The sequence below is a fragment of the Rutidosis leptorrhynchoides genome, chromosome 11, assembly GCF_046630445.1.
Source record: "Rutidosis leptorrhynchoides isolate AG116_Rl617_1_P2 chromosome 11, CSIRO_AGI_Rlap_v1, whole genome shotgun sequence".
NCBI classification, from domain to species: domain Eukaryota; kingdom Viridiplantae; phylum Streptophyta; class Magnoliopsida; order Asterales; family Asteraceae; genus Rutidosis; species Rutidosis leptorrhynchoides.
Genome location: NC_092343.1, coordinates 146,545,434 through 146,559,405, shown reverse-complemented (window position 1 = coordinate 146,559,405; position 13,972 = coordinate 146,545,434). Strand labels below are relative to the sequence as shown.

The window sequence follows — 13,972 nt, the reverse complement described above, 5'->3', positions numbered from 1 at the left end:
TGTCAATCACCTGATAAACTAGCCCAATAGTGATTTAAAGAAGTACTAGCGTTACTGGTATTTGATTTAAACCCACATCTCATTTCAGTTTAATTTCATACAAAATTCGTAACCTAATTGGTGGAGGTTGAATGTATAAGCCTGTTACATTACTTGACCGTAACCACCCATTCGAAGGCCGATGTGACTTGAGTAATTTAATATCTAATGTTTTGCAAGATTGTCCAGGTGCTCTCATAATTGATCAAATTGGTTAATTAGTTTAATAATCAATTGAAGCATGTAAGTTTTTGTAGTATAGATTTCCAGTAGTTCAGGCTCTTTATAAATGTCTTAGAATTAGTATTGAATTGTATAGGTCTTTCTTAATAGTATACAAAAACTTGAAACACTATTGACATGTGTTTATACGTTACACAATTGCAGGGTTTTAGTTTGATGGTATTGATCTTTGATATAGTGGAGGTAATGGGCAACTTTATGAGTGATCACCATCACATCTAAAATCAAGGTAATTAAATTACTTATTTTTTATTGGTAATCATAAACCTTTTATGAGGTCACATTTTTTTTTTCCTTTCAAGTGTTCAAATAGAGTAGGTTCTTTAGGTGTAGCATAAGGAACTTTAAATTGTTAGTTACTGGGTAGAATCTACTTTTATATTATGCTCACAAGTATTGGGATTATTAAATCGTTAGTTACTAAAAAAAATTGGACTATTACATTGGAGCACGGTAAATTAACCCAACTGACCCATTCCATCTTGCAACCTTTATGACTGAAAAAGGCCATACAGATTATTTGTGTTGTACTTCGAATAAAGTTGCATATCATCATATCATATTAAGACACGTTTAAAATCATGGGAGTGTATGGGTCAAACACTTACTAATATATACTTGATTTACAAACTTTCATAGTACATTTATATACTAAATATAGAAAGAAGGTGTTGGCACAACATAGTTTAAAAACTAAAGTCGCTTAATAGTTATAGAGTAAAACCGTAATACTGCATTATTATAAATCTAATTTTTTATCTTTTTAATTTTTTTTGTTATTGTAAAACTTATCTACTTTGTGTTCTAGCAGTTAACAAGAAGTACGTATATCATGAGAAAATGTGAGTGTGCAGTTATGCTTCGGATGCTTCAACATAAATTAGATCGACCCAATTCCTGTTATTTTTCGGTGCACTCACTTTATATCTCTGACACACTAGGAAGGACGTTTATTTTATATGTAAAGAGGTACATCATATCATGGTTCCGAGTACAAATATAACTATCCATAAACAACTTTATGCGGTGTGTAATTTGGAGTCATTATTTAAAACTTGACCATCAAGTATCTCTTTACATACTTATTAATCAAGTTAAATGTATAATCGCATTGGACTTATTAATCAAGTTAACATAGCATAACATGTGTCTTACTGATATGGAAAAAAGGCAGTTCAGTTGTATTATTCAAATATGACTAGCCTACAAGTTTTCATGTGCACAATCATTTATAAAGAACAAGACAAAGGGTACATAACATTAGGCATGATGCTACTGGAAACATGTTTGTGTCTGATCTGACCATAGTTGATGTATGAGCATAAAACATGACATAACGGGTAATGTGGGCGGGTCGGGTTAGGTCCGGTTGACTGCCTAAACATTATATATTATATGACAAGTTAAAGTTAATTTACTTTGTTGTTTTTTCTTTAATTTTTTTCTAGGTCAGACCGATATGAACAAGCATTCGTCCTTTTAAGGGTCTATGGAGTAAATGAGGTAACTTTAAGTAATCATACATACATGTTTATGTTTATAAATTGAACCATTTCGACACTATTTTTTTTCTTACTTAAAGGGGACAGAGCAACAAGTACAAGGTGTTTTAAACCTTATTAATGTGGCGGGTATTGAACGACTTTTTATAAGCAAAGCAACCAGGGAGCGATTAAAGGAGACACAACCGTCTAACCATAAAATAAGTTATATCTGTGTCTGCTTTGTTCATGAAAAAGACGTAGAGATACTAATTTGTTTAGGTTATATTGTTAGGCAATTAACTAAGTGATGTTTTTTCTGCCTTGGCAAAGAAGGAGTATCATGTTCCTTTTAAAAACTCTAAACTTACCTACTTCGCCAGGTACATTACTTATCAAAACCTTCTTTGATAAATTGATATGCAGCCAAAACTTCTAAGTTTCTTTGTGGCATAAAGCCAAATTTGGTGAAAACATCATCATTTTTAGTTTAGACACGTGTAACACATTTAAATTTGTGTTACTAGAAGTTCTGCATTGTGTGCTTTTTTGTTTAATAAACTTGATTTCTTGGTCATGTATATTCAATTAGAATTGTGTCAAGTTTCCTTATTACGTGATAATTAGGTGTGTAGTGTGTATGTGACGAAATGAAAGTCATTAGGGAGTACTATATACTACAAATTTGTTTCCTTATCTTTTTTGTTGGGTCATATCCTGCAATTTATAGGACAAAAGATATGGTTGCCATGGAAGGGTTGATGTCATAAGGAATGCAATATGCTAACCATGTACTCTTATTCTAACCATGTACTCTTATTCAATCCTTTGCTCATTATTTCAAGCTAAACATTGCTTATTTGCTTATTTGTTGTTCACGTCTTTCCTCAAACGTTGTTATCATGATCAAATTGCTTGTGTTAGTTGATGTTACCTACAATGTAAATTTAAAGGTTTATTATTTCATATGTTATAATCTTTGTTTCCTTATTGTAAAATTGTTGGTCTTAGTTCTTATTTTGGAACCATTATCCCTAACTAACTATCTATGATAATTTTTTTCAGCCACTTACAAAGACTTTCGTTAAGGCTTCCGGCATCGAAAACTACAATGATTTACTACTTGTAAATCGTCATATTACTACATGGACCGCAAAATTAAAGAACCAGGGCAACACACATCAATAGCTGTACATTTCTGGCTGAGGTGGATTTTGTTAAAGGCAATCATGTTAAAGTTGGCGACAAGAATGTTCTTCGTGTGCAGCTCAAGTAAGACTGAACGTTGTTCAACTTTATGTGAATGTTCACCTCTTTTGAATGGCAAATGTTTATGTCTTTGCTATATTTTGGGTTGTAGATTCGTTATGGGAAAACATTTTGATGGGTTTTGAATGACTACTACTTTTATGTAACTATCTATGCTTTATGATATATAATTATAACGTTGTTTTACAAGATGTATTTAAAGGTCATGGTTGAGACCTATAAAAGGACCATTAAGTATTATATATTTGTTAGTATATATTTAGGTGTATATATATTCTAATTTACTGTAAATAGAACTCATTAAATAATCCCGCGAATTCGCGGGTCTTTAACTAGTTATATATAATATAGATATAGATAGATTACTCACATATTAACAAGGTTTTTAAAAAATTATTATTAGTTTTATTTCAATGCAAATTACATTACATTACATAAATGTTCAATTGGGCTCCGAGGATAAAGTGATAAAGAGACTTCTATTGGAGAATGCCTAACTAATTTTTAAATACAAGAATGGAAATCTTGTTGTTTTTGCATTGAAGCTTTGAAGAAACTTCGAGTGCATCTCCAAAAGGGGAAAAAAACAAGTCTCTAGTGGTAACATAGCTCATTAACCTCTCGTCTTTCGTCAAAAACAAGTATGCGGATTTTATTTATTTTTGTATTGTAGTATATAAATAAATTGTTACCAAAACAATGCTTTTTAACTCATCTACATTCTCTCTTTCATTGTTACAACTGTTTTAAAGATTGTTTTCTCCACTTCAATTTTCTTTTATTTGTTGTCTTTTATGTTTGTAATTAGCATATGGAATTTGATTTGAAACTCTTACTACGCTACATGTCATGTTCTAAATGTTTACATATATATAGGTGGATTGTATTTGTTATAGAGTATAACTCACTTCACTAGCAAAATCATGTTCGTTTTTTTTTTTTTTTTTTTTTTTTTGAAAGGCGATATTATGTTCTTTTAGTATAACACTTATGTGAGCTATGAGATATTTGGTCATTTTTCAAAGTGAACTTCCAGGTCGTAAGGTGTATTTATGTGAAAGAAGGTATATTGCTTCTGTTAACTTCCCGGTCATATGCAATAACGGATTATCATTTTAAATATAATGCTTATGAAACATTAAAAATTATTTGAAGCTTGTTGTAAGTTACATAATACTTTCTATATATTAGGACGCCAAATTTGATTATTACTTCTGTATACTTGACTTATATCCTTCATACAACTTGAAATGTAACAGGTAAGTCACAAAACAAATCGTTGAGTTGGTATTTCTCGATAAATCATTTTACCGAGAAAATTTTCCTGGTAAAATTGAACTCAAACCGCTCATACATCTCAATAATTCACAATGGTTATTATCACCGAAATTCCAGAAGATAACAGATATGGCGTTTTTTTAAGCTTCAGAGGTGTTGATACTCGTCTCGGTTTCATTGATCATCTATATAAAGCACTCATAGATGCCAAAATCAAAACCTTTCTTGATGACGAAGAGATTGAAACTGGAGAAGATCTCAAACCGGAATTGGAGATCGCAATTAAAGCGTCGAAGGCTTCTATAATCGTGCTGTCTAAGAATTATGCTAGTTCGACATGGTGTCTTGATGAGCTAGTTTTGATCCTCGAGCAACGTTTGATCTCTGACCATATTGTCATACCCATCTTCTATCATGTGGAGCCCACTGATGTCAGGAAGCAACAAAACAGCTTCGGAGATGCGATGGCAAAGCATCAACAGACTATGGAGAAAGAAACTGATGTAGAGAAAAAAAGTCAACGGGCAGAAAAGATGGAAAAATGGAAAGAAGCACTTACAGCAGTTGCTGATTTGAAAGGAAAAGATGCAAAGGGCAGGTAACCATTCTTATGTATCTTTAGAACATAACATAACGTAACACATATATATTTATTACATTTATGACCTGCCTTCTCTGTATCATAATCGAGAACATATTGTGAATATTTGACTATATAATAACAAAACGAATATCATATGATTAGTCTTCTGATTTGTATTGTATCGTTGTTCTGTGTAACATCCATTTCCAGGCGAGAGACAGAGTTTATCGAAGAAATTGTTACAAATATTTACCGTATGATTGGCGGGTCCCAGATTACTAGTTTACCATACCTTTTTGGGATGGAAGATTCCATTGAAGTTGTTTCTACATGGTTGAAAAACGGATCCTCTGATGATAAGGCTGATATTCTCACTATATTAGGTATCCCTGGGATCGGGAAGACTACTTTGGCTAGATATGTATACGGGTCTAATGCTCATTTATTTGAAAGAAGCAGCTTTATTGAAGGTATCGCTACAAAATGCAATGCACAAGTTTATAAATTGCTTGATCTACAGAAACAACTTTTGGGGGACATTTCAACAAAATGTCCGGTTCAAGGTGATGATAGTTTGGAGTATACTCTTAAAATTGAGAAGGCACTAACTCAAAGAAAGATGTTTATAATCCTTGATGATGTTGGTAGCGTCGACCAGTTGTGTTTGTTGCTCGGAAGGAAAGGTTTTCATCCTGGAAGCAAAATTATAATAACAACCAAAGATGCATCACTTACAGATACATATGCATCATCAATCAACCATGTAGTTCAACCCGAGCATAAGAATCACTTACTTAAAGGCTTAGATAGGATAGCATCAATGGAGCTTTTAAGTGATCACGCATTCATGAGTACCAGTCCCAAGGAAGGTTATGAAGATGTGTTGAATCAGCTTATAAAATATTGTGAAGGACATCCGTTGGCCCTTAAAGTGTTGGGTGAGTCTCTTCGTAATCAACCTGTAGCTATATGGGAGGATCGCATAAAAGTGTTGAAGGAAGAAACTGATTCGCGAATTAACAATGTTTTGCGCACGAGCTATGATTCAATTCCGTCGAACAATGATAAGAAATTGTTCAAGTATATTTCTTGTTTTTTTGCTGGCCTAGATAGAGTTTTCACTGGAACTATTTTAGATGCATGTAATATATGTACTCTAGCAGGGTTCAGAAATCTCATTGATAGATGCCTACTCGAGATGATCACAGAAAAATGTAATGATATATTGATGATGCATTCACTGATTCAAGAGATGGGTAGGGATGTAGTACGTCAAGAATCAATTATGAAGCCATGTAAGCGTAGTCTGTTATGGTGTTCAGAAGAGTCATTAAAAGTGTTGAAACAAAAAAAGGTAACAGGCCATATATACTTGTTAGTAGTCAAGAGTCATTCTAAGTGCTGTATATTGTCTATAGACATGTGCACAATATTTTCTGCTTATTAATTTCAATCGTATATTCTTAGGGTACAGGAAATATAAAAGGCCTCGCTCTTAACATGAAAATGATTGAGAAAGAGAAGTTGCGTCGATCGTTTAAACTTCAAACTGACACATTGAATGAAATGTATGATATGATGATTCTACATCTTGATTATATCCAAATCAATGGTTCTTATGAGAATTTTCCAGAAGAATTAAGATGGTTGCATATGCACGGGTTCCCTTCAAAGTCTATACCTATTGAATTACCAACGGAAAATCTTGTTGCTCTTGACTTGTCATATAGCAATATTGTGTCATTTGGTGACCCACAACCACTTGATAGTGGGAAAAAAGTAAGAAATTATAAGCACCTACTGATATATTTCCCTCATATTTATATTGACCAAATTTTGTTTTTGTAACTAGTTTTACTCACCTTCATTTCAGCGATTGTTTGGATCACTAAAGTTTCTTGATCTGAGTTTTTGTGAACACCTTGAAAAGCTAGGAAGCTTTCACGAAATCCCTATACTTCAGAGGTTAGTAGTTAGAAATTGCATAAGTTTAATTGAGATTTGTGAATCACTTGAGCACTGTGCTGAATTAGTCCTCATAGATGTGAGTTACTGCAACATGCTTGAGAAGTTGCCAAGAGCCATAAGTAAGTTGAAGAAGCTTGAAACACTATTGTTAGATGGTTTCAATACCGGTGAGCGTCAAATCACTATTGTTAGATGGTTTGAAATATCTTTCCTGAGCTCATTAGTAAAGTTGTCACTTGCGCATAATAATTTGTCCAACGAATCTTTCCCCATGGACTTCAGTTTTCTATCAATGTTAAAAGTTTTATGTTTAGATGGAAATCCGATTGTTTCCATGCCAAACTGTGTAAGAAGCCTCATTAGGCTTGAGACTCTGAGTATGAAAGCCTGTGATATGCTAACGTCAGTCGAACATCCTCCATCCACACTGCAAACTTTGTTCGTCGGTGTCAGACCCAGTTCTAAAAATTTGCTGCGGAGAATTGTTTTTGATCCAGAAATGTCCCCACTCTTGTTACTTACAGATTTAACTTCATCCGATGATGTTGTAGTTGAAGGAATAGTCAAAAAACAACCTTTGGCAGATGTTGAGGAAAATTTATTAAATACTTTGTGCTGGACTGATTTAGATCCAATTAAAACAAGGCACTTCCAAACAGTATTCCGAAGAAATGAGAAACTACAAACCCAGGTATTTTTAGTTATCTCTCATTTTGTGTATACTAATTAATTTATATATTATTTATGCTGATTAATCTTACTTTTAATTGGTAGATGTACTATGAATTTGGGATATTCAGCACATTTTACGGGGGGAAAGATATGCCAAAGTGGATTAGTAATAGAAGCGAGGGGAAATCAATATCATTTACCATCCCATCAACTTCTAAAAACCTAAGAGGATTAAACTTTTGCTATGTGCAGATCGTAAAAGGAAGTGAAGCTTCATATAATTCTAGATTAGATTTTCTTTATAGATTTTATTTGCCAATTATAAGAATTACCAATATAACACAGAACCACACCTGGATATACTATCATTGTAGTAATACAACTATCTCTGTAGATGAAGAGAATTTAACGTTCTTAAGCCATTGGATGTTTGGAATGAATGAGATGGTAGGCGGTGACCAAATTACTATTACTATAGGAGACCCATTTAATAACTATGAGTGTGGGTTTAGCTTAGTGTATGATGATGATGATGATGATGATGAAAGCAACGAGGAAGAAGTAGAAGATGTTTTAGGTTATTACAAGTCATGGAATCACATAATTGGTGGTGATCTCTCTAGTTTTCAGATCACCACAGGAGAATACATTCTTCACGACATGAATTTTCGGCGGTATGGCAGAGATATCCTTTTCTATTTTAATATAGTTCCATCCGAAAGCCGTTATAAAGGTAAAGCAACTTATTTTCTGAATAAATACACATCTGTTTCCCGCGTGAATGTAGTTTTTATTTTTCTAATTTCCAAGAACACCACGAATAACATCAAAACAGTATATATCTTGAGAAAACATTTATAACCGGATCAAACCACAACTAATAATTTATGTGTTACATTTACTCTTTTTTCTGTTTTACATCAGATGATGATAATAGGTTCTTTAGAGCTTTCTCCAAAAGGAAGTCTGACAAACACATTCGAGCGCATGAGGTATGCTTTTCAATACCCAACATTTATCTCATGAATACTAACCAAACAAAGTGAATATGTATGTTTAAATAATCAAATTTCTTAATTTCTCACAGGATGTTGAAAGGTTAAAATTTACAGCCTCATAATAAACACACGCAAATGGAAAAACCATAACTTTCTTGGGCCAGATATGGTGACGATAAAGTTGTATAATATTTAGCTCTCATCATTGAACTGTGATCAGATTAGGAATGTATGGTATAAGAATGCAGCTTGATTTGAGTTGGGTTCTCAGTTTTCGAATCGAATTACTTAAAATCGAATTCAAATGATATACCTTTTTTTATAATTATAGATGTCTTATTGAGTATAATATCTGAGTAATTTTCAGTATGTATTGGTTCATTGTTGTAAACTTGTATGATAAATAATCTATTTAGTAATCCTTAAGGCCTATCTGGTTAATGATTATCTGCCTCAGGTCTTACACGTGCTTTTCCTTTCTTCATCCTGTCAAGTTTGCAATCATCCAGTTTTAATAAAGTCAAATTCGTGGATACGTGAACAACTAGATATGAAAATCTATCGAATTAGAGGTGGTCGATTTAATTTAATAAGGGTCACGATTCATTTGTAGTTTCAATCAATCGGACTTAGAGAATTTGAGTTGACTCGATTAATATTTATTCGGCTCGAACTCGATTCGAATTCGATTAAACTTCAAAATAATTATTTATTGTTCGACCTAGAGTTCAATGCTCATTTAATATTTGGACATTTTTGTTTCGTAACTAACTCTTGAGATTAAAATGCTTGTTTTGAAACTCGAACTCAATATTCTTGTTTATTAGTTCGAATAAACTCATTACAAAACTTATAAAAATCATAACTAAAAGTCTATAAAACTCTTTCAACAATTATTTGAATTCAAAATATTGTTTATCGATTGAGTATCACAAGTTAAATCTCCATAAGCATATATGTGATTATCACATGTTAAATCTCCATAAGCATATATGTGATTGAATACTTGAGTCTTCTATTGATAGAATCTTTTCAACTTGTAAGCTATTTCACTTGATAAATATGGGATGTAAAAAGTAAAGGATCCCACATAGAGGTGAGGAACATAAGTATAGGTGTTCATCGGTTCAGTTTTGGTTTGTTCGGTGTATTCGGTTTTGAATTTTTTTTGGACAAAACCGAAAACCAAATTCAAAATTGAAACCGAACCGAAACCGAAAACCGAATTCGAATTCGTTTCGATTTCGGTCAAAACCGAAAATCATAAAAAAAAATAAGAATCATAGTAGTTTAATTTTGGCGTTACTAATGTCTTTTTTATTTACAACCTAAAACAATGACATACTATTAGATTATCAAGAATTCGATGAATTATTATTATTTACAGCTTAATTGTGACGTTTACTATTTCCGTTATTAAGGAGAAGAATATAATAATTTGAGTAACATAATTATAATGTGTGTTACTAAATCGTCATATGGGTAAGAATCTAAATAATTGAATCCCAAATATAATGACATTAAAACAAAATTATACAAATTAAATATATTAACAAATTTTGAATTCAGTTTTGAATCCGGTTTTCGGTATAAACGAATTTAGAATTTTCACAACCGAACCGAAAACCGAATTTAAATTCGGTTTCGGTTTTACTCGATCCGAAAATAGCTTTTCAAGTTCGGTTTGATTTTTCGGGTTAAACGGTTTCCAACCAAATACTGACCATCTCTAAACAGAAGTAAGAGAATGTGAGTATTATAAATATAGATTTACACATGAAAATCAAATTAAGTGCGTTATTTCTTTATCATTTGGTGCTATTTGTAATTTATGTTTGTTACGTTATAATATAAAGCTTAAAGTTTAGTATGAAAAATACTAATTTAAGTTATGCAATAAAATTATTATGATAGACTTGCCGGTTTGACTTGATTAACTTGATTAGCTTGAACGACTCAAAAAATTTTGAACGAGTCTTCGACCGAGTCCAGCCTAATATTAATGTTCTCGCGTTTGACTCAATAAAATAATCGAGTAGTTGTTATTGTTCGAGTTTGACTTGAGTTCGAAAAGTAGAAATGCTCAAATTCGAGATAAACGAGTTCGAACGCAAATAGTTCGTTAAATGTTCGAATCGCTAACACCCCTAATACGTCTTAATGTCTAAGATTGATCTATAATTTAAATGATTCGAGTGATTACTGTGCATTGCTTCGGAAAATCGTTTGCAACAATATATGATTTTAATATGGGTTAAAGATATGAATATGTCATATACTTTCATTATTGTTCTGATGTAGGCTATATATTTCAAAAACTACTAGTGTAGGCTATGAACTTATTTTTTATATGCCATTATCGACATATATATATTTTTGACATGAAAATACATATTTATTAAACATTCTAACGTCGTTAATTTTAATAGTTAAAACATAGTCATGTGCAAAGCATGTGAGAATAGTTTTGTCTTTTTATTTTTTCTTCTTTTCATTTAATTTATCTTTTTCACCTTCACTTTAACCATCTTCATCTTCACCATAATTATGAAGACTAATCTTGAAAATGATCTGACTTAACGGTGTGACAATCCAGAAATTTTTGATCAAATTTAAACTTTAATCTTTATATATTCCCGACACGATAAGCAAAATTTGTAAGTTGAATCTCAAGAATTTTAAACTGTGTTCATACACTCATTTAACCTCGACCAAATTCCAATGATTCACGAACTATTATATGAACAAACATGATTATATATGTATATGTGTATATATTATAACTTGAAAACATTAACAAAGTATTAGACGTAAAATACTTTATATAAACGTATTTGTTTCAAAATATATTCTAATAGTTATCAATGGAATTAAAAGATGATATCAAATTATTGAATTATTAGATACATTGAATTATAATTATGAGTCTCTGTTAAGAGGTCCACTATGATTTGAGAAACCTTTCCTTTTTAACGGTATCCGGAATTGTTAGTAAAAGTGATTTACAAAAGTGTCATTTACAAGAGTTAGTCAAAAGTTAGAAATCATTTCCGTTTAAATTTCAAAAATATACTTTACTTGATTAACTCGTGTCCCTCGATAAAGCAACTCTTTAGTTTTCATATTAAAAACATTATTTGGTAAAATAACTAATATTATTTAAAAACAAGTTAAAACGAACTTTGAAATCTATTTGGTTTTGAAAGGCTAAATATTATATCATTAGTTAAAATATTTCAAAAATATTTATTAGGTACAAATTTACAATTTTAAATAAAAAAATATGTATATATTTTAACTTAGTCATAAAATGTCCCAATTTAAAATAATATATTTTGGTAAACAACGAGTCACTGATTTATAGAAGCAAATGACCACGATGCTCAAATTTTATAAGATACATTTTCATAAAGTAAATTTTTGATAAATAAGTCAAATTATTATTAAAGGTACACGTCGCGTAACGTAAAAGGCTAGTTTTCTAAACGTACGAAAGTGCGCTCGAAAAATCGAAAGTGGTATATGAGTCGAGTGACAACGTACGACTCATTTGAACAAAAATTACATTTTAACTATGCACGAGAATATAATATAATATTTAATTAATTCTAAAAATTAAATATACTATATATTAAATAATATATAATTTACGTGTATCATATGTGTAATAAGTAAAATAAGTGTTGGCAACTTCCATTAGTCGAATGTGAGCTGTAAATGGACATCATGCGATCGCATGAGGACTCCCTCACAACCCCATGCGATCGCATGGCTGAGGGAGAGAGGTCAGGTCTTTAAAGTTCGCTCGATTTCATTTTTGGGATCATTTTTTTTCCATTCACTCGCACACACACATATACTCCCTTTATATTACCTTATTTATTATTATTTATATTATTATTATGATTCATATTAAGATTAATATTATTAGTAATAATATTATTAGGAGTATTGGTAATATTATTAGTATTATTTACATAAAATACTACGACGAGGTCATGAGCGGGATTATTTCAAAAACGGATTTTTCGAGCGGGATAAAGCTAAGGAAATTATGGGTTATAGCTATGGAGGTTATGGGTATGATTCATGGGTATGCTCGTGAGGTCAATTTAGTGTTTATCGTCTCCGTTGCGTCTACGTACCTTTCCTGCAATATTGAATCTCAATATTGATACGTGAGCACTCATAAATTAACTTTTATTTATTAATAGTGTATCTCTGACTAGTGCTCGAGTATATAGGATTATGCATGCTTGTACTTTTGATATTGCCATTAGAAAGGTTATGTTGAATCCTGAATTAGTTACATATGCGGTTGAGATAAGGTATAAGATATGCATGTCGTTGGAAAGCTAGCGAAAAATTAAGAACTTTTCATTTAGATATCGAATAGTTTCGATGAACGGATTAGAAGTTATAGTCAATTGTGTAACGACCCTGGATTTTCCAACGGTTATTTATTAATAATTATTATTATTAATACGTGTGATTAAACGAATGTATGTTATTACATTTACATGTTGCCATGATTGCCCGTACTTGACTTTAATTGCCCGAAACGTCTTTGTGACACACGAAACTTTTACGAATAATATTTTTAGATATTATTTGCATTCATGATTAAGTTTTATTAATCATTTTAATTAACTAAAGTTATTAGTTAATTACTTGGACTTTAATTGGATTTATTTGTTAATTAATTGAACTTGGGCTTTATTAGTGTAATGGACTCATGATATTGGGTTTATAAGCCCACCCTACATTTTAAGTGGACTAACTAGCCTACTCTTACATGTAAGTATCAAATTAAATGGAAACTAGTTAGTTAACTTGACTTGGAATCTAGTTTGCCCACAATCCCCATGCATGCACCTCATTTATCCACAAATTTAAGCTTTTACATGTAAGTAACCAAAGAACATCTCCCTCCCCCTTTTTTCTGCTAAAACCGTAGGCCTATTGGCCATGGGAGGGATTCAAAAATCTTTTTTTTCATTACTAGTTCACTCATTCTCTCATTTTCCAAAACACTAGCAACTCTTTCTCTCTCACTTTTCTCTCTAGTTCTTGTAAGTAAACTTGAATCATTTCTCCCTTTCTTTTCTTTCTAAAACCGTAGCAAGAACACCCATAATCATCATCATACTTTGTTTGTTTTAATCTTTGTTTACTTGTGTTGATTTCTAGTAGTTGTTAGTTACTTACTTACTTGGTTTCAAGAATCAAACTTGCTAGTTTCTTTCTTCTTTCATCTTGTAATTACAAGAACACTCAAGAACATAACTTACTAGTTATGTTCTACATATACTTTCTTAAAAGATTGCAAGTTCATTTGTTGATTAAAATCATACTTGTAGTTCTTGAAGTAAACTTAAGGTTTACTTTTCTTAAAGATCAAACTTTGGTTGAATCTTTAAAAGTATGAACAACCATGAACC

At 31.6% G+C, this 13,972-nt stretch overlaps 1 protein-coding gene across 1 annotated transcript; it reads left to right on the top strand.

The window, feature by feature from the left end:
• The first annotated feature begins 4,402 nt into the window (after positions 1-4,402).
• Positions 4,403-8,839, top strand: LOC139875040 (disease resistance protein RPV1-like). Its single transcript, XM_071862418.1, has 8 exons — positions 4,403-4,908; positions 5,104-6,247; positions 6,361-6,672; positions 6,767-7,552; positions 7,636-8,266; positions 8,458-8,525; positions 8,621-8,631; positions 8,752-8,839. Exons 1-8 carry the CDS (start codon positions 4,403-4,405, stop codon positions 8,837-8,839), a joined length of 3,546 nt encoding a protein of 1,181 aa, XP_071718519.1.
• The last annotated feature ends 5,133 nt before the right edge of the window (positions 8,840-13,972 follow it).

Excerpts from the sequence above, each read along its gene's own strand:
- LOC139875040 (XM_071862418.1), top strand. The coding sequence starts at position 4,403 with ATGGTTATTATCACCGAAATTCCAGAAGATAACAGATATGGCGTTTTT. Across the intron at positions 6,673-6,766 it reads CACTTGATAGTGGGAAAAAA|CGATTGTTTGGATCACTAAA; the intron begins GTAAGAAATTAT and ends CCTTCATTTCAG. Across the intron at positions 7,553-7,635 it reads ATGAGAAACTACAAACCCAG|ATGTACTATGAATTTGGGAT; the intron begins GTATTTTTAGTT and ends TTTAATTGGTAG.